Here is a 24667-nt window from a genome sequence, read left to right as displayed (position 1 = left end):
TCCTTTCAATGCAATGTCTGACCCTCACCAAAAACAAGGTCAGGTCCTAAAGTGCCCTCACTCTATTTGTTCTCCATACTCTTGTCTATACAAGAAAAATGCACTGATTTAACTTTAAATGGTTTTTAAACTGATTTAAAATTATGGAAATCTATGTGTGGACACTCTTATTTCAGTTTATCTTAAACTGATTGCTAATCAATGTAACCTAAAAGTGAAATCAGCCTTTTTAAACTGCCCATAAGAGTGTCAAACTCACCCTTTTGCATGAGTTTAAAATCACACCTTTATTAAAACTGGTGCAATGAGGACTTATTTATTGTCTGTTTTTCTGATATTTTTTCATAGTTGGAAAGCTCAAGTTTTTGTTACAATGTTTCTGATGAAAGTTAGGGGTATAAAGTGGGTGTTATGATACTAGGAAGTATCACCACACTTGTGTGCAGTATAGCACCTGGCTGAAAACAAAGCGTCTTCAACTACCCTAAGGATGGTGCTGTTGCTTTGTTGTATCACACCTGCCTAGAGTATGTTTGTACTGTTACTGTTTGCAATAGTTAGTCTTTCTCTTTCCTGTTTTTCACCCCCTTTTAGAGAATTTTTCTTTATTTTTTCCCCACCAAGCTGTGGTGATAGTGTGAAATCATAGCTCAGAATTTTCCAAGGGTAATTATATTTTATTTGCTATTAATTCTATTTTATAAAAAGTACTAACTCCATTGTGATCTTTCTGAGAATATTTAAAAAAAGAAAAGAATGAAACATTGGGAGTTTTATGGGCAGAATAAGATTTGGTAGCTTTCTGTGGCATTTGGCTTTCTGTAATTTATTTTTATTGCCTTTCATGCATTTTGGTGTCTTAAGGTAATTGTTTTTACTTGATTTTGATTGTGTTAAGGAGGGGGAAAGGAGAGCCAATACGGTTCAAGGATTTTGATTTGCCTATTTTTACAGTATTTGTGAACCAGGCCTGGCTGCTTGCAGTTTTGCACCAATAGGAAGTATATTTGATTTACCAAGTGATGCTACGCTTGCTTTGTATTAACTCATCAGATGTTAGCTAAAGGTTAATGCTAATTCAGGCTAAAATGTGTGGAATGGAAAAGAAGTTCAAAATCTTCAGTTAACAACTGCAGCAGGCTTAGAGAAAAATTGAAGACATGAAGATAAAGATCAATGAACATGACACTTTTCTAACTGAGAATGCCAACAACTGTAAAGCTCACTGAGAGATCAAATTGATGACCTGAAAAATGAGATAGGATTAAGAAATGTCAGATTGGTGGGGGGTCCTGAAGGCATATGAACAGGAGAAACTGAACTTTTTTTTTTATCCCATAGTGGATTATGAAGGTGATAGAGACTGATAACTTTTAATTCCTTTAGCACAGTGTTGTGGTTATGATATTGCTGGAAAGGTCAGTTCATCACTCAGAACAGCACATGCAGAATATTCATCTCTTGAAATGAGGAATAAACATTTGAAACTGAATGCATTTGAGTCTGTGATGGGGCCCTCAAGTGTTTTATCCATGTGATGGTCTTGTTTTTCTTTGGCATACATAGTAGTTAAAAAGATGCTGGCAAATATGAAATTGGCATCTCAGTAGAGGGTTTTTCTGAAAACCAAAATCAACTCCCCCCCAAGGATAGAAAAGTCTTTCCAGTAAAGGTTTCAAATTGAGATAGGATATAACCTTTCCTACTGTTTTTTTTTTGGTTTGTTTGTTTTTATTTTTCTTTAAAAAAAAATCATAGTAACTGAATTGTACCAAATATTTGTAAATAAAATGTATTGTGTTTGGTGGTGCAGCAGTTAATCCTGTTCACTGTGGAAATTTGAGTGATTCTCTTGCAGAAAATTGCATTTAAGTCTTTGTGTTATGTCTGTGCAGAATGGAAGATGACTAGAGATAGTTTCAAGGGGAGAGAGAAAATATGGAATCCTAAAGCAAAGATCATCTTTATTCCAGAGAATTGTGGGATACCTCCTCCACCATTCCTCACACTCATTCCTCCCTCAAAAGCCCTCTATCACAGCAATCCTCTCTGAGGATATCTACATTGCAGCTGCACGCTAGCATCCCAGCCCAGGTAAACAAACTCAGGCTAGTGGGGCTCGAGCTAGCACTAAAAATAGCTGCCTGGACATTGAGACTCTAGGCTTGAGCTCAAGTGGATAGCCTGAGCTTCTGATGCAGCTGAAAGGCCCACGCAGCTATTTTGAGTGTGTTAGCTTGAGCCCTGCTAGTGGGAGTCTCTGTGCCCGGGCGGGGAGGCTCACTCCCAGCTGCAGCATAGATATACCCTCTGGTTCAGAGAAGGGCTGGCTTCTCTGTAGAGCAAGTCAATACTGTTTCTTGGATTGGCCTCAAGGAGGAACACTAGATATCAATGTGAGTAGTTCTCAGCCCTTGCTGTCTGGATTATGTTGTGAACCCCTTTGCTGCCTCTTGATATGATTAACAAAGCTTTTTGTTTTTACTGATGTAGAGTATTTTAGTAGAAGGATTAAGTCTCGTTGTCCTCAGTTTAGGTTAGGCTATGTGGCTGAATGTCACAGCTGATGTGAATTTTACAGAGTGGGGAGGAGAGTGTAGCTAGAGTTACAATTTTCTTTTGTTATTTATCACAGCTCATTCAATGGACTTCTGCCTAGAGGAGCTGATTACAACAAGATCAGTCTTGGGCCTTGTCTACACTACAAGACTATTTCGAATCAACTTAGTTCGAATTTGTGGATTCGACCTTATGAAGTCGAATTTGTGTATCCATACTAAATACACTAATTCGAATTTCTGAGTCCACATTCACGGGGCCAGCGTCGACTTTGGAAGCGGTGCACTGTGGGAAGCTATCCCACAGTTCCCGCAGTCCCCGCTGCCCATTGGAATGCTGGGTAGAGCCCCCAATGCCTGCTGGGGGAAAAAATGTGTCGAGGGTGGTTCTGGGTAACTGTCGTCATTGAACCGTCAATCACGCCCTCACTCCCTCCCTCCCTGAAAGCGCCTGCGGGCAATCTGTTCGTGCACTTTTCTGGTCAGTGACAGCGTGGACGCCACAGCACTGCAAGCATGGAGCCCGCTGCAATCCTCGCCGTTTTCTCCTCCTCGCACTTTATCGTCCACCTCTTCCACATTCAGCTGCTGAGAAATTGGGCTACTTTTCAATGGTTCTGCAAGCACTGGGGGACCATAGGGGACGTTTTACCAACATGAACGTCGGATGGCCGGGCAAGGTTCCTGATGCGTGTGTTCTCAGGAACTGTGGGCTGCTCAGACGCCTGCTGGAAGGTAGTTTCTTCCCGTACCACGAAATAACTGTTGTGGATGTGCATTTGCCTATAGTGATCCTCGGTGACCCAGCCTGCCCGCTAATGCACTTGCTCATGAAGCCCTATACAGGCGCCTGGGACAGCGACAAGGAACTCTTCAAATACCAGCGAGCAGCGTGACCTGTGACTGTTCAGTTTCTTTACAGAGAAGCTGAACCTGCCCCTGTTTCTTTACCCAGTTACTGTTGACTCTCCTCTTCGGTTAAATACCCCGTTCTCCCCGTTTCCCCCACTTCCAAGACACGTGTAAAAATAAAATACATGTCACACTGTTACTGAGGAGAGGTTTCTTTATTCATGACTTTTTGTTAAAGGGTTGAAACTGGAACGCAGACTGTGGTGGGTAGGGTGTGCGCTGATGTAAAGACCGCCTCTAAACTCAAGGAATGACAGGCTCCTGCTCCTACAGCGGTCCGCATTGCCGGACTGCTAGTTTCAACGGAGCCTGCCATCCCTCCTTTTTGGGATTCTGTGTGCGGGGGGCTATGTGGCCTTGCGGCGGAGGAGGACGGATACAGATTCCTCTGCTGCGTGACTCAGCGGTCCAGGACAAGGACCGCTGTATAAGATCTGTAACCGCCCTCCCCCGCTAAAAAGTCACATCCCCACCGCCCACACAGAACCTGGAAACCACCTCCCATACCGACCACGGTGCCTACTGACTGCACTGTGTGTGTGACCCGCTGCTGATCCGGCCCCCGTGTCTGTACCCTGGGAAAGGTGCCTGTCCTATGCAATTAGCAACGCACTTCCCCACGCACCCCATTCAAACACAGTCTTCAGTGAAAAAACATGACGGAAACAGTACTTAACAGCAAAGTATTTTTATTACTTAAGTACACAGTTATGGGATGGGACTGGGATTGGGACTTGTTTGAGTCCGGAAGGGAAGGACTTACGCAAACGTAGGGTATGAGAGCTTTTGGTTACTTGAGCACTCTGCTGGGGTGCAGTGACAGTATTCACGGCCCAGGGCGGGCATCCTCCTGGTTATTTAGGGTGAGGGGGGTATGTGACTTTGTGGCGGGGGAGGGCGGTTGCAGAGATACTGCCGGGGGCTCTGTCCTGCAGCGGTCCTGCAGAACATACACAAGTCGCCGGAGCGTGTCCGTTTGCTCCCTCACTAGTACAAGCATTGCTTGAGTCGCCTGCTTGTGTTCCTCACGCCACCTCTCCTCCCATTCACTGTGTGAGCGCTGGTACAGAGAGACTTTCTCCCTCCACTGCCTCTGCTGGTCCGCCTCGGCTAGGTAGCAGCCCACACATTCATCGAAAATCGTGTCCCTTGTCTTTTTCTTTCGCCGCCTAATCTTCGCCAGCCTCTGCGAGGGGGATGCTGTGGAAGGTCTGGAGACAGTGGAAGCTGTGAGATGGGAAACAGTTAGTGAATTCCTTGCAAAGATACTTTTTTGCGAACAATTAACTGAGTCTAGGCTGTCTCTGTGATTTTTTTGTTGAGACCCCTGTGCCTGCTGTTGCACAAATCATTTGCGCGGTGGATTCTGGGTAAATGTCGCCAGTCATTCCTTCCTCCGGGAAAGCAACGGCAGACAATCATTTCGAGCACGTTTTCCATGAAATGCCCTGGCACACGCCATAGCGTGGCAACAATGGACCCTATTTTGCCTTTTGTGTATGTCACCGTATGTGTACTAGATGCCGCTGACAGAGGCGGACCAGCAGCGCTACACAGCAGCATGCTTTTGCTTTTGCATGACAGCAGCGATGGTTACCAGGCATACTGTACCGTCTACCATACCATGAACTGGTAAGAAGACGGTAATAAGATGGTCATGGTTACCTGTCCTTTTGCACTGCGCCATTTGGTGCTGTCATAAGTGCCCCTGGCCGATCAGCCAGGGGCGCAAAAGCAAAATTTGGGAATGACTCCCCGAGTCAATCCCTCCTTTTTGGGTATCTAAAAATAGAATCAGTCCTGCCTAGAATATGGGCAACTGTACTAGAGAACCACTGTATCATAGAACCAGAGAGCACAGCTGCTCTCTGGCCAATCATGCATAAATTTTGAGCTGAATGCTATTCACAGGGTGTGCTCCTGAAACAACCCCAGCTGTTCATTCCGTTCTTCCCCCAGCCTTCCTGGGTTCCAATACCATTGTCCCCCCACTTGTGTGATGAAGTAATATAGAATGCATGAATAAGACACAGGTAGTCGTTTGTGAGAAATGAGTGGAAGGAAGCCTCCAGCTGCAATGATAGTCCAGAGATGACATTAAGGGGTGTGGAGGAGGGAGCCAATCATCCCTCTGCTAGTCCAGGGGCAATTGAATCTTTTCTTTACAATGAAGGGTGGGGGCTGATGGAGCTCAGCCCCCTGTTGCAATGATGAGGACGGTTACCAGCCATACTGCACCATCTACCATGAAAAATTAGGACCAGGCGACCTTGATCGACCTGTCCCAAGCAAGTTGGTATGGTTACCAGTCCTTTTGCACTGCCCCATGTGCCAATAGGCTGATGATGAGGACGGGTAGCAGTCCTATTGTACCATCAGCCACCCATGGCGGGGTGGGAGGAAGGATGTTGTTGTTGAGTGCTGCAGCAGCGCGTCTATCTGCAGCATTCAGTACAGATACGGTGACATGTAAAAGAGTCAACAGAGGATTGTTTTCCCTTTAACTTCTGGGGGTCGGGGAGGGTGCGTAAATTGCCGAGCTATGCCCCGACCCACCGCGGACACTGTGTTTGACCCTAGAAGCATTTGGAGATCAGCCAAGAATGCAAATGCTTTTCGGAGACAGCAGGAACTGTGGGATACCTTGCGTCCTCGTTCCCCCCTCCCTCCATGAGCGTCCATTTGATTCTTTGGCTTTCCGTTACGCTCGTCACGCAGCTGCGTGCTGAGTCTGTGCTATGCCGTCTGTCCGGAGATTTTTTAAAAATACTTTGGACCAGGCGTAACATTAAAGTAATTCCCCTACTTAGATGCAGGAGTCTCCGAGCGAGATAACCGTGAGGACGGGCACTGAAGGAGATAGAGAGCGCATGCTGCGTGAAATCTAGCACGAACCACGGACCTATGCAGCCGTGCTCTGGGAGGCAGTGCTCCCTGAATACCGCATGAAAGCCTCGCGCGGAAAAGTGTGCTATCACGGAGCACCCAATAAGGCAGCTTTCCCCAGGAACCTCCTGCTGATGCTTATCGATTAACGGCAGGAGAGCTTCGTGGAGATCTCCCAGGAGGATTTCTGTTCTATCACCATATATACAGAGACCTCCTTTTCACACACTACAGATTCCTGTTATATTAAGAATAAAAGTTAACATGGTTAAAGCACTTACCGACTGCTCCTACCCCTGATTCAGGATCCGGGTTCATGGCCGGGGAGGGTTGTTAGGGGATCTCCGTGACGGTGATGAAGAGATCCTGGCTGTCGGGGACACCAGCGTTGTAAGCGCTGTCGCCTGCCTCGTCCTCCACAAACCCTTCCTCATCTTCCCCGTCCGTGAACATCGTCGAGGAACTGTCCGTCGACACTGTCCCATCATCAGAGTCCATGGTCACTGGTGGGGCAGTGGTGGCAGGCTCCGTAGCATCCGTTGGCCGCTTTGATTTTTTGGTAGGCTTGTCTGGGGTCCTTGATTTTCACGCGGCACTGCGTTGCATGACGGCTGTATCCTCTGTCTGTATCATGGCTTTGGAGACCTTCTCGTAGGTCTTTGCATTCCGTTTGTTGGAGCGCAGCTCCGAAAGCACAGACTACTCGCCCCCCACACCGATCAGATCGAAGAGTTCCCGGTCAGTCTATGCCGGGTCCCTCTTTCTATTCAGAGATTACATGAACTCCTCTGCTGGAGAGCTCTGCATTGCTGCCGGTGCTGCTGAGCTCGCCCCGATGTCCAACCACAAAATGAGATTCTAACTGTCCAGAAAGGAAAAGGAATTCAAATTTTCCCGGGTCGTTTCCTGTGTGGCTGGTCAGAGCATCGAAGCTCGGACTGCTGTCCAGAGCGTCAACAGAGTGGTGCACTGTGGGATAGCTCCCGGAGCTACTAAGTTCGATTTCCATCCACACCTAGCCTAATTCGAACTAGCCATGTCGAATTTAGCGTTACTCCACCTGTCAGGGTGGAGTACCAAATTCGAACTAAAGAGCCCTCTAGTTCGAATTAAATGGCTTCCTGGTGTGGACGGTTGAGCGGTTAGTTCGAATTAAAGCTGCTAAATTCGATTTAAAGTCCTAGTGTAGACCAGGCCTTGGTAAAGACATTTTCCAGAGTACTAAGATGCAAAACCCTTAGTCTTCTGTGGTTTTGAGGGAAGAATATAGAGATGCCAATCACTGGCTTAGAAATGAGGCCCTACTGGTACACACATCAGGTATATCCAACATATGGGAAAGGTCCAAATAATTATCACTTATCACTAGACACTGATACTTTCTCTGATCCATTCTCCACAACTACACAAGGTAGCCCCCTCACTGGATGTCAACCTGTTGCTAAATGTCCCCATAAGACATTCTTCTGAACTTATAAAGGAGGCATTCCCTCTCTAACAATTGGGTTTTTTAATAGCAGTTATGTCAGCCTGATGGGCATTGGAATGAAGAGTTCTGTCCACAGAACCCCAGTACTGTATTTTCATGTTGAGATAGTGGTTCTCAGGACCGGGGCCGGCTCTAGGATTTTTGCCACCCCAAGCTCCCTTCCCCATATCCCCAGCCCCGCCTCCTCCTCCGAGTGCCCACCGCTCGGCTTCTCCCTCACTGCGCAAAACAGCTGTTTCGCACGTGGCAAGCCTGGGAGGGAGGGGGAGAAGCAGAGTGGTGGCACACCCAGGGAAGCAGGCGGAGCGGAGGTGAGCTAGGGTGAGGGGGGGTGCAGGAAGTAATGGGGGGTAGAGGAATCACTCCCCACTCCAGCTCACCTCCGCTCCACCACCGCCACCTCCCCCAAGCACCCCGCCGCTCGGCTTCTCCTCCCTCCCAGACTTGCTGCGCGAAAGAGCTATTTTGCGCGCAGCAAGCCTGGGAGGGAGGGAGGAGTATCGAAGCGGCGGTGGCATGCTCAGGAGAGCAGGCGGAGTGGCAGCGAGCTGGGGCGGAGAGTTGGGGCAGCAGGGGCACTTTTCCCCCATGCCCCAGAGTCAGCACCTATGATGGCTGGCACCAGAATGCTGCCCCTAGAAATGTGCCACCCCAAGCACCTGCTTGTTTTGCTGGTGCCTGGAGCCAGCCCTGCTCAGGACAAAGCAATCTTTCATCCCTAAAGTCTCAAAGGAGACAGTACTGCAAGCTTTCTGTCCCAAGTCACTGCGTCCAAGGGGAAAGCTGTGGAACAGCTTTGATGTCTGCACAATAATAAAAATATATCTACACAAAACTAAAGTATTCAGAAGATAGAGCTCATAATTTTGTCTTGTGGCCAGCTGTAAGGAACAAAAAGACTTCAAAGACTTTGATATCTAGGTGGATCAGATTATGAATATCTGAGGCATACAAGATAAAGAACTCATCATCATCTGAACTCATGCAGCATTGTCTCTTGGATTGAGACATACATTTCTTAAGAAGACACATACAAGGCTCCCCAACTTCCATACTGGAAGTTATGTCATCTCTTCATCAGTAAGGTCATAAGATGTGCCAGTGATTGACAGGTCTGAGTTCCATCAAGATGCAAACAGGCCTCAAGCCCATTATAGGATCTATGGATCTTACTGCTTGAAGAAATGAAATGTTTAGATATGTCCATATAAATATTTATAATGCTTTCTGAATTTGAGTAATGTCTGACACTCCACTGTAAAGTTATACAATACATCAGGAATCCAGTTATAGATTCTGGAGATTTTAATATTAGGTTCCATAACTGTGAGAGATTACAGATGTCAAGACTTTTAGAAATGCCTTGCTATCCTTAGGATTTTAAAATATCATCATGTTCACACATTGCACAGAGAGTTTGCCTTTGAGAACTGCCCACATGGATTCCTGTTCTTGGGATTAACCCTTGGAATGTGAACTTGAAATCTTGTGGAATACTGTCTACTGGGATCAGTATCTTTACAAACTCCCCTACCCTTTGTGCAGGGTTCCAGCAGTGTAAATAGGCCCCAGCCACCCTTCAGTTCTTTCCTGAAGTGTAGAAGATGCAACAAACTCTGAAAACACTCAGTGTCCTCAGTGCTCCCCTTGTCTTTTTGGTCCATTCTCTTCGGTCTGTGGATATTATTTTTATTAAAATATTATTTTATTATTGTGTTAAAAAATAAAACAGTTTTTCAGCGCCCATGTCAGCTCTCTTGGGGGCTAAACACCAAAGGAAGCCTGATATTGCCAGCTATAATAGCAGACTGTCTTAATCTAGGAGGGGAGCACCTGCCATCAGTTCATTGTAATTGTCTTTTATCTCCTGGGAAAAGAAAATGTCTTAGCAGGTTTTTAAAGGCAAAATACAATCAGTTGCAAGAACAATCCCCTAAGGACTCAATCCTGCCTTTACATTTCTGTAAATGGGGCAAAGCCCTAGCTAATCACTTTTCCACCAGAGACAATACCAAATATCTGGATCTACTGCAAAGGCAGGCAGGACCAACACTGCTAGATGCCATTATCCTGGACTGGGGCCAGGAGTTACTCATTCTCTCAAATCCTGTTGATCGCAAAGACCATCTGGAAAATTGTACAAGAAGGAATCAGAGTACTGTTGAAAGTCCCAACTTGGGGCCATCTAGAATTGATATAAAAGCTGTAAATCCATCTTCCCAATTTACTTGCTCTCTTGTCTCAGGATTGGGATGAGGTTCTCCACCTGAATTCATATTCTTTCAGGCTGACAAAACTTATCTTCTGGACTGCTAGAAAACTAAATCAAGAATGTTCTTCCGAAGTCCAAAAGATCCTCCTGGAAAGCAGGAAGTCCTCATCTACGCAAACCTATTTAGTGAAGTGGGAGAGATTCTGCATTTACGTAGATCCAAAGATAATAGACCTGAGATGATCCTCCATCATTTTCATCTTGGACTGTTTACTCCACTTGGAACAATCAACAGTGTCAGAGTTCAGTCAAGGTCTACCTGGCTGTCACCTTGACTTTCTACCCTTTAAAGGGTGGATCAGCAGCTTTTGTTCACCCTGCTGTAACCAAGTTTATGAAAGGATTGTTCAGTATATTCCCTCTGGGGCACAAGCTACTTACATTATAGTATTAATATTTTTTGAACCTTTGTCAGAATCTCTCTACCATCTCTCTGTGAAAGCAGTATTCCTCGGTGTCATTGCAAAAATCAATGATATGCACTCTCCTTGAATACAGTATTCATTTCTGTGTGCAGTATTTTTGTAGGCATGTATTCATTTCTAGTCATCCTGTCTCAAAAAGGATATAACAGAAATAATGGGTGTTCAGAGATAGTCAGCAAGAGAATGAGACTGATTAGAGAGGAGATGAATAAGAAGGAACATAATATAATTATATGAAATAGGGAATGGTGTACAGATGGTAAATCCAGCACTCCTGTGTTGCATCGCAAGAGCAGGAACGAAGTCCAAGCAGAGAGAGAGAGTGTGTGTGTATGCATCCATCTTTATTCATTCCCAGCATGCTCTTATATACAACATGATAAGCAATCACAATTGCTAATTAGTTAATTAAACCCACACAGCCGCAGCTGTAACTCATAGGGTAATTATCATTCTACACACCTGTCTACCTATTCACAATTAGCTGGCCAATGAGAACAAGCCCAAAGCCAGCCCTTCACACACAATTCTCAATCCAGAAGCCTTCAGCATCTCACATTCAATCCCACATCTCCCCCCTTTATTTACAATCAAAAGAAAAGGAAAAAGGAAAACAAGATAAAAACATTCACCAAACATTTTCAACTTATAACAGCATAACACCACAATCTATCTTAATCAAATATTATGTTATTCATAAAACATTTGCAACTCATAACAGCATAACATTATAACCTATCATAAACAAAAATTAAAACTTTATAAGATCAACCTATATGACCATTCAATCCTTAACATATAATTTCAAAAACATCAAACGAACAAAACAAAACACAATAAACAAATGATGTAACCTCTGCAGGACCCCCCCCCCCTTTTTTTTTTTTTGAATCATCCCTCAGCTATCAGGTGATCAAACTGACACTGAGGGTGGTGGGGGGTCTTAAGGAAAAAACATCAAACCACATGACAATACAACAACAATTCTGGCCAGAAAACAGACAACACAAAACATAACAAGGAACATAAAACATAAATCTTAGTTCTAAATAATAATTGCATGGTACCACACAGATTTTCTTTCAAACACAAAAAATCATCTCAAGTGAGTAATTCATTCATGGAGGATCAGACAGAAAAAGTCCTGGCAGAGCTAACAAACAGCTCTCCTCCGGGGGCTCTGGTTTCGCGACATCTGAGCGCGTCTTGTGAGGCTCCTCCGCATCTGCCTGCCGTCACTCCGGAGGACGCAACCAAGGCCGGACCCACCTCGCTGGCATCCACCTGGGACCCGCATCAGTGGCAACACACACATAACCCCTGCCCCACGTTAGCAAGTCAACTGGTCCTTTCCATATTTGCTGCTGATAATCAAACCATTTGACCGAGGGTCGGGGGGCCGCACCCTGCTCTTCCCCAGTCATCCCGCTGACATGTTTAATCGCGGGGAGCACCTGGCTGTTTTTACCAAGATGTAACCAATTAAGCACATAAAGAGCTTGCAGCAACCGAGCGGCAGGCGTCTTATCCAAGGCGTCTGCCCGCTCACTGCAAATCCCCCCTTTTTGTCTTAAAAGGAGCGCCTTAAAAGAGGCATGAGCACATTCAATAATAGCGTGTAGTTTGTCTACTTCAGCCTGAAGGGTTTGGACAAGCAGTTCTTTGGCTTGTAGCTCCTTCTTAATTTCACTCAGCTCGAGAACAGCAGCTCTATAATGACGACGGTTATGTGCTGCATCTACTTTGGCTGCCGCAACCTGCTTTTGAAGGTTATTAACTTTTGACTTTTCTCTTTCTAAGGCAGTCTGTAAAGCTTGAATATGTAGGACTGCTTGAACCCGGAGATTCAGCTGCACCAGGTCTGCCTCTCTCTCTGCTAGTACTGTTTCGGGGATGTTGCTGTGCTCTCGCAAAGCAATGTTAGACTGACCAAAACCAGTGAGCTTCCCCCGTTCATGTTCCAGTTCGAGGGCCAATTTCTTGTTTATTTTTTCCAAACGTTTTATCTTTCTCCTGAAACCTCTAGATTCTCGAAGCTCCTGGCTGGTGAGTGAAATTACTTCTTGCAGCTCTTTCTCCGACATCATCTTACTGTGGCTAACAGCCTGCAGCTCTATCTCCAAAGCTTGAATCCGTTCATGGGAAGCCTGGTTATTTCCTCCATCAGCGATTTGTGCATCCTGTTCTTTTTGCACTGACTGGAGGTGGCTTTCTAACTCCACTATCTGCTGGTGAACCTGGGATACTTCCTTCTGAAGTCTTGAGCATTCAACATCAATGGACTGCTTTTCACTTCGAAGTTTCAGTAACTCCCGTTTTAATTCTTTCACTTCCAAATCCAGCCGCTTCTTTGTAGATTTCAATTCACTAATCAGCTGGTCCTGTGAACTTGCATCTCTTTGATAAGCTTCCACCATTAACTTTTGCTGTAAGAACTGCTCCTTTACTTTTTGGGTCTGTTTCTTCAGGCTGGCACTTTCCTGTTGCAGATTTTCCATCTGGCTCAATTGTGCCAAGATTTCTGATACTGCCTCAGTACTTTCACCTAAGAAGTTTGCTCCTTCATCAAGTTCTTCTTTGCTTGCTTTTGCTGCCTGCAGAGCTACCTCTAGGACAATCTTCTCATTCTGCAAATATTGGATCGTGTCATCCTTAGAAATAACATCACCCTGGAATTCCTCTAACCTGGCCACCAGCTCATCATATTGAGTCTGTAGGTCATTTAGGGACTGCTCTTTGGTGTGCAATGATTCTTGGGTTAAGGTGAGCTGCTTCATGAGCACTAGATGCTCTTGCTGTAAAGATTCAAACTGTAGATCTCGCTGATGCAGAATCAATTTAACCTGTTCCAGTTCTCGCTCCAGTGTTACTGCAAAATCAGCCATTTTCTGAAGTTGTCTTCTCTCATCCTCAAACTCCTCCAATCGTCTCTGCGCGGTGAGCCATACTGGACTCAGGGAGAAAACCTCCTTATCGCCCTGAGCCACCGATTTCCAGAGCTCACAGCCCAACCGCTCCCAAACAGTATTATTACTTGATTGAACGGAAAGTCCCCCTCTTCGTCCCCACCGCAACAGGCGGGATAACGCATCAGAGGGGAACTTTTCTCCCCACCGCTCCGTGATGCGTATCAAATCTGCTGACGCAGCAGTTCCCATATTAGCTGCTCACTTCTTGGTTCGAGTGTGCCTCCCTTATCAGATGCCCTGCGGCTCCCAGCCGCTCGCTCGAACACCCTGCGGCTCCCAGCCACTTGTCAGGTACGCCTCCTCTCTCGGACGCCCTGCAGCTCTCAGCTGCTCGCTCGGACGCCGTGCAGCTCCCAGCTTTGATGCGTTCCCACTTGGCGCGGCGGTTCTGGAACCAGATCTTGACCTGTACCTCGCTGAGCTTGAGGGCGTGAGCGATCTGCGAGCGCTCCGTCAGGCTCAGGTACTTCTTGCAGTGGAATTCCTTCTCCAGCTCCAGCAGCTGCTCGCTCGTGAAAGCCGTGCGCCTTTTTTTTTTTTTTTTTTTCCCGGCCGCTCGACGCTGGGACTTCAGGCGCGTCCCTCTTTTTCTTTTTATCAATTCAGGCCACCAACACTATCTTCATTCAAGATTGGCAACAGTGGTACTAGTACTTATCTTGTTTTAGTTCTGTTTGCCTTCTTGATAGTTCACGATTTGTCTTCTAGTGACTTCAGTTATGAGTTTAGTTCTCTTTGCATTTCATTCATTTCCTTTGCCTCAGCCTTCTCATACTTTCCTCTCCTTCTCCTAGTGATAACCAGTACAATAATTCCAGCAACAATTGCTAGTACTACCACTACAATGACTGCAATAACACCAGCAGTCAGACGTTTCATGGAAAACTCTGGGGGCTTTTCATCAACATAATAGATTAGAGCTTGATCAAATTTTAGAGGTTCTTCACTGATGTTTATCTGTAGTGTGAGTCACCTTTGACATCTTTTTCAAAGTAGTAAGCCACGTCAGATATATCCACACTCTTGGCAGACTTCTGGGAAACATTTTGTTTCAGTTCAATAGTGATATAAGGTTTTTCATACACAACATCAGTTATATACTCTGGATTCAGCGAGTAACGCTCCTTAAATTCATTTTTGATGATTTCCTTCAAAAGAGAAGCATCCACAGCTGTACTTCTCTCACTGTGTTTTGTTTCAATGATGATCCAGCTTGTTCTGACTAGTTCACTGCACTGTAAGTCTGTATCACATCGGGGTCACCATTTGTTGCATCGCAAGAGCAGGAACGAAGTCCAAGCAGAGAGAGAGAGTGTGTGTGTATGCATCCATCTTTATTCATTCCCAGCATGCTCTTATATACAACATGATAAGCAATCACAATTGCTAATTAGTTAATTAAACCCACACAGCCGCAGCTGTAACTCATAGGGTAATTATCATTCTACACACCTGTCTACCTATTCACAATTAGCTGGCCAATGAGAACAAGCCCAAAGCCAGCCCTTCACACACAATTCTCAATCCAGAAGCCTTCAGCATCTCACATTCAATCCCACACTCCTGTATGTATTTTCTCAAAATATAAGAACAAGGGACATTCAATTAAATTGAAAGGCGGCAAATTTACAAAAATATTGATAAAAAGAAATACCTTTTGCCAGGGCGCGATTAAACTGTGGAACTCATTGCCACTGGATATCACTGAGGCCAAGAGTTTAGTAAAATTTATAAAAAGATTAGACCTATTGTATGGATAATGAGAAAACTGTATTATATAGGATTTAAAAAATAGAAGGGATTTAAACCCACATGCTTTAGAGAATAAGTCAACCTCTAACTGTCAGGAACTAGGAAGAAGCTTCCTTTATGAGTTGGCAGTTTCAAATTGTCAACTATGGAGTTCTTTCACCTTCCACTGAAGCATCTGTTCCTGGCTCATGTCAGAGACAGGAAACTGAACTACAGGAGCTACTGGTTTGATCTAGCACAGGGTTCGGCAACCTTTCAGAAGTGGTGTGCTGAGTCTTCATTTATTCACTCTAATTTAAGGTTTTGCGTGCCAGTAGTACATTTTAACGTTTTTAGAAGGTCTCTTGCTATAAGTCTATAATATATAACTAAACTATTGTTGTATGTAAAGTAAATAAGGTTTTTTAAATGTTTAAGAAGCTTCATTTAAAATTAAATTAAAATGCAGAGCCCCCCGGCCACTGAAAATCAGCTCACGTGCCACAGGTTGCCTACCCCTGATCTAGCATGTCAGTTTGTTTTCCTATTCTCATAATATAAACCCATAAAGTTACTCAGATACAAACCTGGTTGTTGATCCTTCCTACACTGTTTCATGAAGATAAGGTGATCCTTCATCCTGATTCTAAGTTCCTGTCTAAAGTGATGTCTGATTACCATCTCAGTCAGGTCATTAACTTGCCTGTACTTTTCCTCAAACTTTATTCATATTCAGGGAGTTCAGGCTTCATATCTTAGAAATCCAGAGGTCTGTATAGAACCAAACATATCTGTCAATTCATCAGTAGAGGACCAGGAGCTTCAGTCCATCTCATATATATGAGATTATGATCTTGCAGGTATCAGCCACTAGGGGATATCAGAGCACACTCAACTAGGTTATGGTAATTTTTATAGGTGTTATATTTTTCCAGAAAGCTAACAATACATATTTAAAAGTTTTAAATGATCAGATAAGGCAAAAATATTGACAGGTTCTGAGTGATCCTTATGGGTTAATTAGTAGTAAGGAATTCTTTTCATTTTTCTCTATTCCTACTTCTGTCTTTTGTGGGTGATGGGTAAGAGTTGACCTTTCATTAAACAATTGGTTGAATATATTAGGGTGTCTTAGTTTGAACGCTCAGAATCTCTCCCTTTCTCCCATAAAAAGAGAGGTGCTTGCTCCCAGGTATCACAACGCAACATCTCATTGCTGCCATTTTCAAATAATTCATTTATTCTTTTTAGATATTAATATCACTTTGAATGCAGATTAAAAATTTTCACATACTTTTAAAGTTCAGTTAGTTTGAGCTCTTTAAAGACTTACAATACATTTGGTGTTAGCTACAGTTGAAACTATTCTTACTTGACTAGTTAATGTGATACTTGGCAGAATAAAATAGTGTTCCAGTAGAACTTAAACTATATTTCACGTGTTACAGCAGTGAGAGAGTTAAGAAGGCTGGGCTATAACTTTGGTAATAGAACATTCCTTAAAGTATACTAGCACATCCATCAGACCAACCCCCTAAAGTAAACATCAAGGTGGAGTAGGTGATATCACTATGCGCAGAGTTCAGCCTTGTTGCTCACAGCTTGCACAACTTGTAGCACACCAGAACACTGTGGAATCAATGGCTCACCAGAGTTTCAAGACATGATTAAAAGACTCAAGAAGGCCCTGAGAGAATTTCCTTTAATGGGGAATTGTGTGAGTGAGTATAGTGGGTGAGTTCATTTTTTTTCTCTCTCTCTCTTGCTGTGGATATTCTTTGTTTGGCAAATGCTTCTGAACTTAAATTTAATGTATGTGCATGCATGTGTCTGGGACAGGGAATTAGTGTATTCTGTACCTTGCCATTCAATACTAAAATTGTTTTATGAGATATGAGAATTTCTATTACATGGTAGTATCAGAATAGCAGACCTATTATAGACAATTTATTTTGAACAAATATATTTTTATTGGCGAGGTACATACAGGTATGTATAAGATTTGTTGGTGGTAGGATAACCTCAGGTCTTTAAAATTATTCCATTGGTTTTAAGAACGTTGTACCTGCTTTGATTTAATGTATGTCTTAATTTGAAATGCCTTTGGTTAACTCTTTAATGTGCACATATTTTGATGCATATAATGTGCTGTCTGCACCATTCCCATGCATGTTAATAAAAAGTGATCAATGATTTTGACACTAAATGATTAAAATTACAGCTTTTTGAACTTTTCCATTTTGTCTCTGCTCTGTTACTAACATGTTTTGATGGTTCTTGTTTTTATAAGTCTGCATTTAAAATTCCACAAGTATGAAATTTGAAATAGCATGTGCATACTATACATGGAATTTTGTATTATTCAAAGTACAAGCATGTTTTAGTGTTTGTAGTCTGAGTATTGATTTGTTGGGAGACTGCATTTTGTCAGTTTCGGGTTGGTGTAGAAATGTTTTTTTACAATTTATAACAAGTCTATAAGGGCACAGTCCTCCTTCTGATATGCAAATATAAGATCACCAGTGTATCATGGAAAATCGGCTGCTATGCTGTGTACACAAGTACAATGGGGCAGGTTTACAAAATACATACTCATGTTCCAGCTCATCAGAAGTTTGGATTGAGCTCTGAGTTTTCATTTTAAAAGCTACACTGATATACAGATATAGGGCCAGATCCTGGGAGGTTCTAAGTCTCTCCTTGGTGAAGTGCCTGCCCTAAACTTCTGTTGAAGTCAATGGACGTTAGGGGTTCTCAGTATCTTTCAGGATCAGACCCAAATCATGAGAGCTACTGAGATTTTGCTGTCAGAAGTTGATCCCTAATGAGTGTGTACATGTGTGTAGACACAGAAATGTCATTAACCAATGTCAAAAATGTTATAAATAGCACCATTCTTAACGATCGCTGATATAACTGCAATAGGCAGCAATTCATTGGGTAAACCTGGACATTACTAATTTTATTTGGTATATATTTTGCATCATTTTGAACTATATTCAATAAATATAACACTTGTAAAATGACTAAATAGTTGATTTTCAAAGTTTCATTATGATGTAAAGCTATCACTCTTCACAATTTGATTAAGAAGACTCCCACCAGTTGGGAGCAGGGAAGGAGAAATATCCCCTAGCATTGCTTGATGCATTAGTGCCTGGGTTTTAATCCTCAGAAATATTTTGTGCAGGTCACTATAAGGAGACAGAATGCTGGATTAGATGGACTATTGGTCTGTATTCCAGTGTGACAATTCCTATCATGTTGCCAGAATTTGAAAATGTAGCTTTAATGTTTTATGCATTTCCTAGAGAGTTTAGGAGTATATTCTCCTTTATGTAAATATATAACTCTCATTAAAGGAAAATCCTTCTAACTGGTTTAAAACCAAACCTTAATCACTGTTACTGCCCTATAAAACCTACAGATGCTGTATGAAGTACTGTATTGTTATCTCTGTGTATTGCATGTACTTACATGTATTGACTATACTCAGTTGTGTGAAACATTTTGTGATTCTTTGGTATGAAAGATGTTTCCTACCATTAATACTGTAGTAAAAAGTGTATGCACTTTAGTGAAGAGAAAGGAAAAACAACTTGATAGAAAGTCATTGTAAAAAATTTGGAGAGGTGAAAGGGACACATTTCTGTTTCCATTTCCCAGTTCTTTGCCTTTTACCCAAAGGCATTGTATTATTCCAAACCTAGTGTTTTACTGATAACATATGGCAGGTAGCTTTGGCCACCAGGTGAATTTTGTTTGTTTGTTTCAGTCAAGTGCCAGATGAGACCACGGTGGAAGATTTGTCTCCTCAGATTCCAAGAGCTGTGTTTGTGAAGCAGGACATTGGTGGCAATGCCTCCGTCATACCAGTGTCAACTCCCCATGTCCCACAAGAGGAGGAAGAAAAGGAGGAAACTTCAGATTCTTCTGACTTGAGCTCTTGCAGTGCTACATACAGCAATTTAGGTAAGTGCGTTTACAAGACAAACTTCAGCCTCCATCCCACTTAGATGGCTTATCTTGATGTGAGGGCTATTGTCTCTTAGATCAGTGCTTCTCAAAGTGGTGATCCGTGGACCAGTGCCAGTCCGCGAGCCATCGCAGCGAGTTTCCTCATAAGAGCATCAAATAGGATAATAATATGGCACCGGTCCCTGGCGCATTAGGGGGAAAAAAATTGCCAGTCCCCCACATCAGATAGCTTGAGAAGCACTGTCTTAGATCACCTGACACCCTTTTGAAAATTTTGCATTCTTAAGGAGAAACTGACCCCAAACTTCACCTACTTTTTAAATATCAGTTTACAGTTCTTTGTTGAAAAAAGATGCTATTGTATCATGCTTTATGAGCAACCTGCAGAGGAAAGCCAGTGATGAAGTAAAGATTTATTCAAAATTCAGTAAGAATTTCATTTCTAAGCTTTCAAGAAATTATTTTAAACTGAGGAGAGGGGGAATATTTGTAAAATTACAAAAAATAGCCTTTGGGTTATCTGTATTAAATGTCTTGTGTAAGAGATGCCTTTTGAGAGAGCCACAATTTTTCTACATTCTTATATTTTCAAAGCCATTTTACCAGTGAAAAGTTTTGAAATAACTACTGTATAGATTATTTAACTCTTTTAGAACAATTATTAGACTAAAATATTTTTCCTGATATCCTCAGTGAAATGTAGGACTTTTTCTTTTACAATCTAGATGATGATTCCTGGCATATTTTGAAGCATCTTTGTAAATAACAATATAATTGAATTTTATTCTAAAAATGTTAGTGATTTACTTTTAATCTTGCAGACCAATTGAAAAGATGTATGTTCTGAAGAACATGCTGCATCACGCATGCAGCCATCAATGAATTCCTGTCCCATATTAAAGAGCTGTAGCTGTTTGGAGTTTTGTGCAAGTTTTTCTGAGAGGCCAAAGGAAGGAAGTTAAATAATTCATTATCAACAAGTGACACCAATATTATAGGCACAATAGATTTTTTTTTAAGGATTTTTATTTAAAAGTACTGCGAAAATAGAGATATGAGCATATAAATTTCCTAGTAAAACAAAAATAATCAAAAACCACCTATTTCATACTTCCTTTATTTTTAAAAACATGTGATACTAATCAAAATACTGAAAGATTTTCATTAAGGCCCCAGTCCTGCAGACATTTAAGCACGTTTAACTTTTTGCATATGATGAGACTGACTGCCTGCAATGGGGCTGCTCCTAAGTGTAATGTTAAGCATGTCGACATGTGTTTGCATGATCAATGCCTAAGTTTTGAAGTAATGAAAGTAATGTGCTTGTTGGCTAAATAGCAGACAACTAGCTAACTCAGTTCCACAAATGAAGCATTACTTAGTTATTGTTTATAAATCACTTTGAAGATGAAAGGCATAATGTAACTCTTATTTATTACTAATGTAACAAAATGCTCCGGCTGAGAGGAGGAAACTCAAAGTTTGGGTTCTCCTATGGAATTGTTCAAAGGCATGATGGCTAGTTGCGGTTTTAAGCATGTGGGGTTTGGTTTTGTTTGTTTTTTTTAATAAATTAGGGCACAGCTACACTACAAAGATAGCCAAGTCAGTGGATCTGGTTCACTAACATGTCTATACTATAGATCCATTTGTAGTGTGGATAGGACCTAGCCATATTTTAGCCATGTCCAATGATCAGGATGTCCTATGATCAGGTATGGCAATTTTAAATCCCTCAAGGTGTGAAATACCACTCATTGCCAGTGGCTGCTTATGTGACAGCTTCCATTCAGCCTTTAGGTTTCATTCCATTGAAGGACTACTTATATTAAAAATGCCTTTTAAATAGTGACAGCAAGAATTTCCTCCTGAGCCATTTGATACATTTCAGCTTAAGTTTCTCATGAAAGGTTTTAATGCTGATGACAGTTATTACAGGGTACATCTACATTTAAAATGCTACAGCGACGTAACTGCGCCGCTGTAGCGTTGCAGTGTAGACACTATGTATGCCAATAGGAAGGGTTTTCCCATCAGCATAGGTAATTCACCTCCCCAAGAGGCGATAGCTAGGTTGATGGATGAATTCTTCTGTTAACCTAGTGCTGTCTACACTCAGGGTTAGATCAGCTTAACTATGCCACTCGGAGTGTGGATTTTTCACACCCCAGAGCGACATAGTTAAGCTGACTTAATTTTTTAATGTAGACCAGGCCTCAGATTTTAGAACAAACATGCCTCATGATTCTTTCTTCAGTAAGTCACAGGATGCTTAATCCTTTTTCCCTGAGGAACTCTCCCTTGACAACTCAGGGAGGCAAGAGCAGCTCTCTGCATCTCTCCAGTGGTTCCCCCTCTCCATCACATCAAACATAAGTTGCTTGTATTCACTTTCAAGATCCTTCACAATCAGTCCCCACCCTGCATATCATCTCTTATTCACAATCCATGCTCACTTCTGATCGGCCCATGATGACAGCCTCCATTGCCCACTTGTTAAATTTTCAGACAAGCACTTTTTCTTTCTCCCATACTGCCCTTCACATTGAGGAGGTGTTCCCCGTAAACATCTGAAAAACTACTCATTCTCCTTCTTCAGAATCCTCCTTAAAACTCTCCTTATCTGTGATGTCTACAAAACACTTGACAATGGCTATGCTATTCGCGTGCTGAGATCCCTGCCTATCATGCTGGCAATATTGACCCATTGTTTCCATGTACTCCCCTATCTGTCTGTCTGTCTACCTATCCCTTGTCTAATATACTTAGATTGTAAGCTCTTTGCAGAAGAACTGTCTTTTTGTTGTGTGTTTGTTGGGTGCCTAAAGCAATGGGATCCTAGTCCATGACTAGGGCTCTGAGGTACTACGATAATACAAATACTAAATAATGATAATAGTAATAGTAAAGAGGTGATAGACTCATCTGAAATGTGGTGATAGAATTTCAGTTCAATCAGTCTGTTGTTTTGCCAGTATATTTCCCAAACACTAATACCCCAGTATAAAGTTATGTAAAATGGTATCCCTTGGCTTTTATTTGGAGTAGACAGTATTTTTTTTCTTGGGTTTCTCTCAGATTTTCAGTCACCTAAGTTAGGTTTCCAGATGTGAAGGAGTTAATAGCTAACCTTAGGCTTGGTCTGGCAAGCCTAAGTTGTAAAAAGCAATGCTGCCATAAATGGCATGGAATTCTCTGGCTCCAGTGCAACTTTTCTTTGCTGGTTTGTTCACTCACTCACTCCTTCTAGTACTGATCAAGTGAGGGCCAGGCTAGGAGGTTTTATAAATAATTCCTCTTTCTTTTTAGGTTTCACCACAGGGAAATGACAAATGTTATTTATTTTATGCAGTCAATAAATTGTACTTGTGTCTGAGTGGGAAGAGGGAAAAAATGATATACTTTGATTTGACTTAGTGTCTTCTTCACTGAAACTTGCACCTACAGTTTTATTTCTCTAGTTCAGATTTACAATGGAATGTTTGTACTGTAGATCATAGTAAATACATAAATAATTTTGACTTATATTATGTTATCATAGTTGTGGTAGGGTTAGTATAGCTCTTCCATTTAAATAAATACCTATCTCTCAGGGTTTAAACTCTAGATTAGTACCTGCCTGGTATACTCCAAAAATTGAATTTGTTTAATTGAAAAAAAAAAAGAGGAGTTTTGTTTCATTGTTTGTTACCTTAGCGTTAAAAAAAAAAAAAAAAAAATAGGAGCCGGATTCTGATCTCAGCTACAGCAGAATAACTCTACAGTAACTCCATTGACTTCAGTGGAGTTACTTCAGATTTACACTGATGTAACTGAAACTAGAATATAGCCCTTGTAGTTTACTAGCTTGGATGTTTTGGGGGGCACTTGTAAGTAGGATTATATCAGTTCAAAATACAGTTTGTGGCAAACTCTATTTATAATGTAAACATGGTCTTCATACTGGGTAGATAAAAATAATAATAGCAATTTAACAGCAGCGAAGTTACTGAAGTTTAAAACTCATCTTCTGCAAATGCACGCTACATTTTTTTTTTTACATATTCTTGGCAGGGGGGTTTTTTGTTTTGTTTTTACAGATAGCACACGTCTTAACTTTATAATTTACATCTGATGAGAATATATGTACAAGTAATGCAGCTTTTGAAGTAATTAAAGACATACGTTAACTCAAAAGAACTGTTCTTATGCATGGGCTACATAAAAATTAAAAATCTGTGTAAATATAGAGATATCTGGGACAATACCCAAAATGCTCCTTTTTAAGGACTTTTTACAAAAATTTTGTGTGTCTATTTTTTAAACAGATATTATGCCCTTGTTTTTCTAAAAAGCCTCAACCTGGCCTCTGATTTTGCACCTGAAATTTTATGCCAAGAATAATTTTAGGCTTTACACATTTGCATATGCAGTCAGGCAGTTACACATGTAGAGTAGTATTTTCAAAAGCACTCAGGAACAAAGAATGAAGAACCTACCTACAGGATGGCAGAGTATCCTGGGAAGCAGTGGCTCTGGAAAAGACTTGAGAGTTGTGGTGAATAATTAGCCAGAACATGAGTTCCCTGTGCAATACTCTGGCCAAAGGGCGAACGCAATCCATGGATGTATAAAAAGGGAAATATCAAGTACAAGCAATATTAACTCTGTATTTGGCACTGGTCTGACCACTGCTGGAATACTGTTTCCAGTTCTGATGTACACTGTTCAAGAAAGATATTGAAAAATTAGAGAGGGTTCAGAGAAGAGCCATGAGAATGATTAAAGGATTGAAAACATGCCTTAGAGTGAAAGACTGAAAGAACTCAATCTATTTAGCTTATCAAAGTGAAGGTTAAAGAGTGATTTTATTGCAGTCTGTAGGGAATTACATAGGTTACAAAACGCTGATAATGGGCTCTTCAGTACAACAGATGAAGATATAACAAGATTCAATGTCTGGAAGTTAAAGCTAGACAAATTTAGACTAGAAATAAGCTGCACATTTTTAATAGTGAGGGCATAAATGACTCGTGCCTCCCCATACTGGGGGGCACAATCTAAAGGGGAGGACATGTGACCATCCCACATGCCTCCTCCGCCCAGTGACCCCTCCCTCCCACCTTGCGCCCAGGTTCGGACTGCCACGCTCTCCCCATCCCATGTTACTGGGGAGATGCTCTGTCCTTCTCTCACTGCACCTCCCTCTGCCCCTGCACATTCAGCTGCTCTCCCTTGCAGCCGGGCGGGAGTGGATGGAGCCACTTCTGCCTGAGAGGGCCTGGCTGGGAGGCAGTTGGTGGCCCACTCCCTGCCTGGGCTCGGTTGCTGGGGACAGGCTGAGCGATCCAGAGGCTCCCCACTCTCCTGGCAAGCTTGGCCCCTGTCTCTGGAAGCCAAGTCCGGGCAGGGAGCGGGCCACTGCTGCCTCCCAGCCAGGCTCTCTCAAGCAGAAGTGGCTCCATCCC

The 24667-nt window shown here is 42.4% G+C and overlaps 1 protein-coding gene and 1 pseudogene across 14 annotated transcripts in view; one reads left to right on the top strand and one right to left on the bottom strand.

Annotated features, from left to right (window-relative positions):
• Nucleotides 1–24667, top strand: part of PEAK1 (pseudopodium enriched atypical kinase 1) — a 284890-nt gene that overhangs the window by 192616 nt on the left and 67607 nt on the right. For all 14 annotated transcript variants that reach the window (XM_044980253.1, XM_044980251.1, XM_044980252.1 and 11 more), the window contains one exon: nt 19018–19214. In XM_044980253.1, coding sequence (XP_044836188.1) covers nt 19018–19214 — 197 coding nt within the window. The remainder of the gene's footprint in view (nt 1–19017; nt 19215–24667) is intronic.
• Nucleotides 14127–14764, bottom strand: LOC123344251 (annotated as a pseudogene).

This window comes from Mauremys mutica, chromosome 11 (assembly GCF_020497125.1).
Source record: "Mauremys mutica isolate MM-2020 ecotype Southern chromosome 11, ASM2049712v1, whole genome shotgun sequence".
NCBI classification, from domain to species: domain Eukaryota; kingdom Metazoa; phylum Chordata; order Testudines; family Geoemydidae; genus Mauremys; species Mauremys mutica.
The sequence above is the reverse complement of the archived record's forward strand: the minus strand, read 5'-3'. Positions and strand labels throughout refer to the sequence as shown.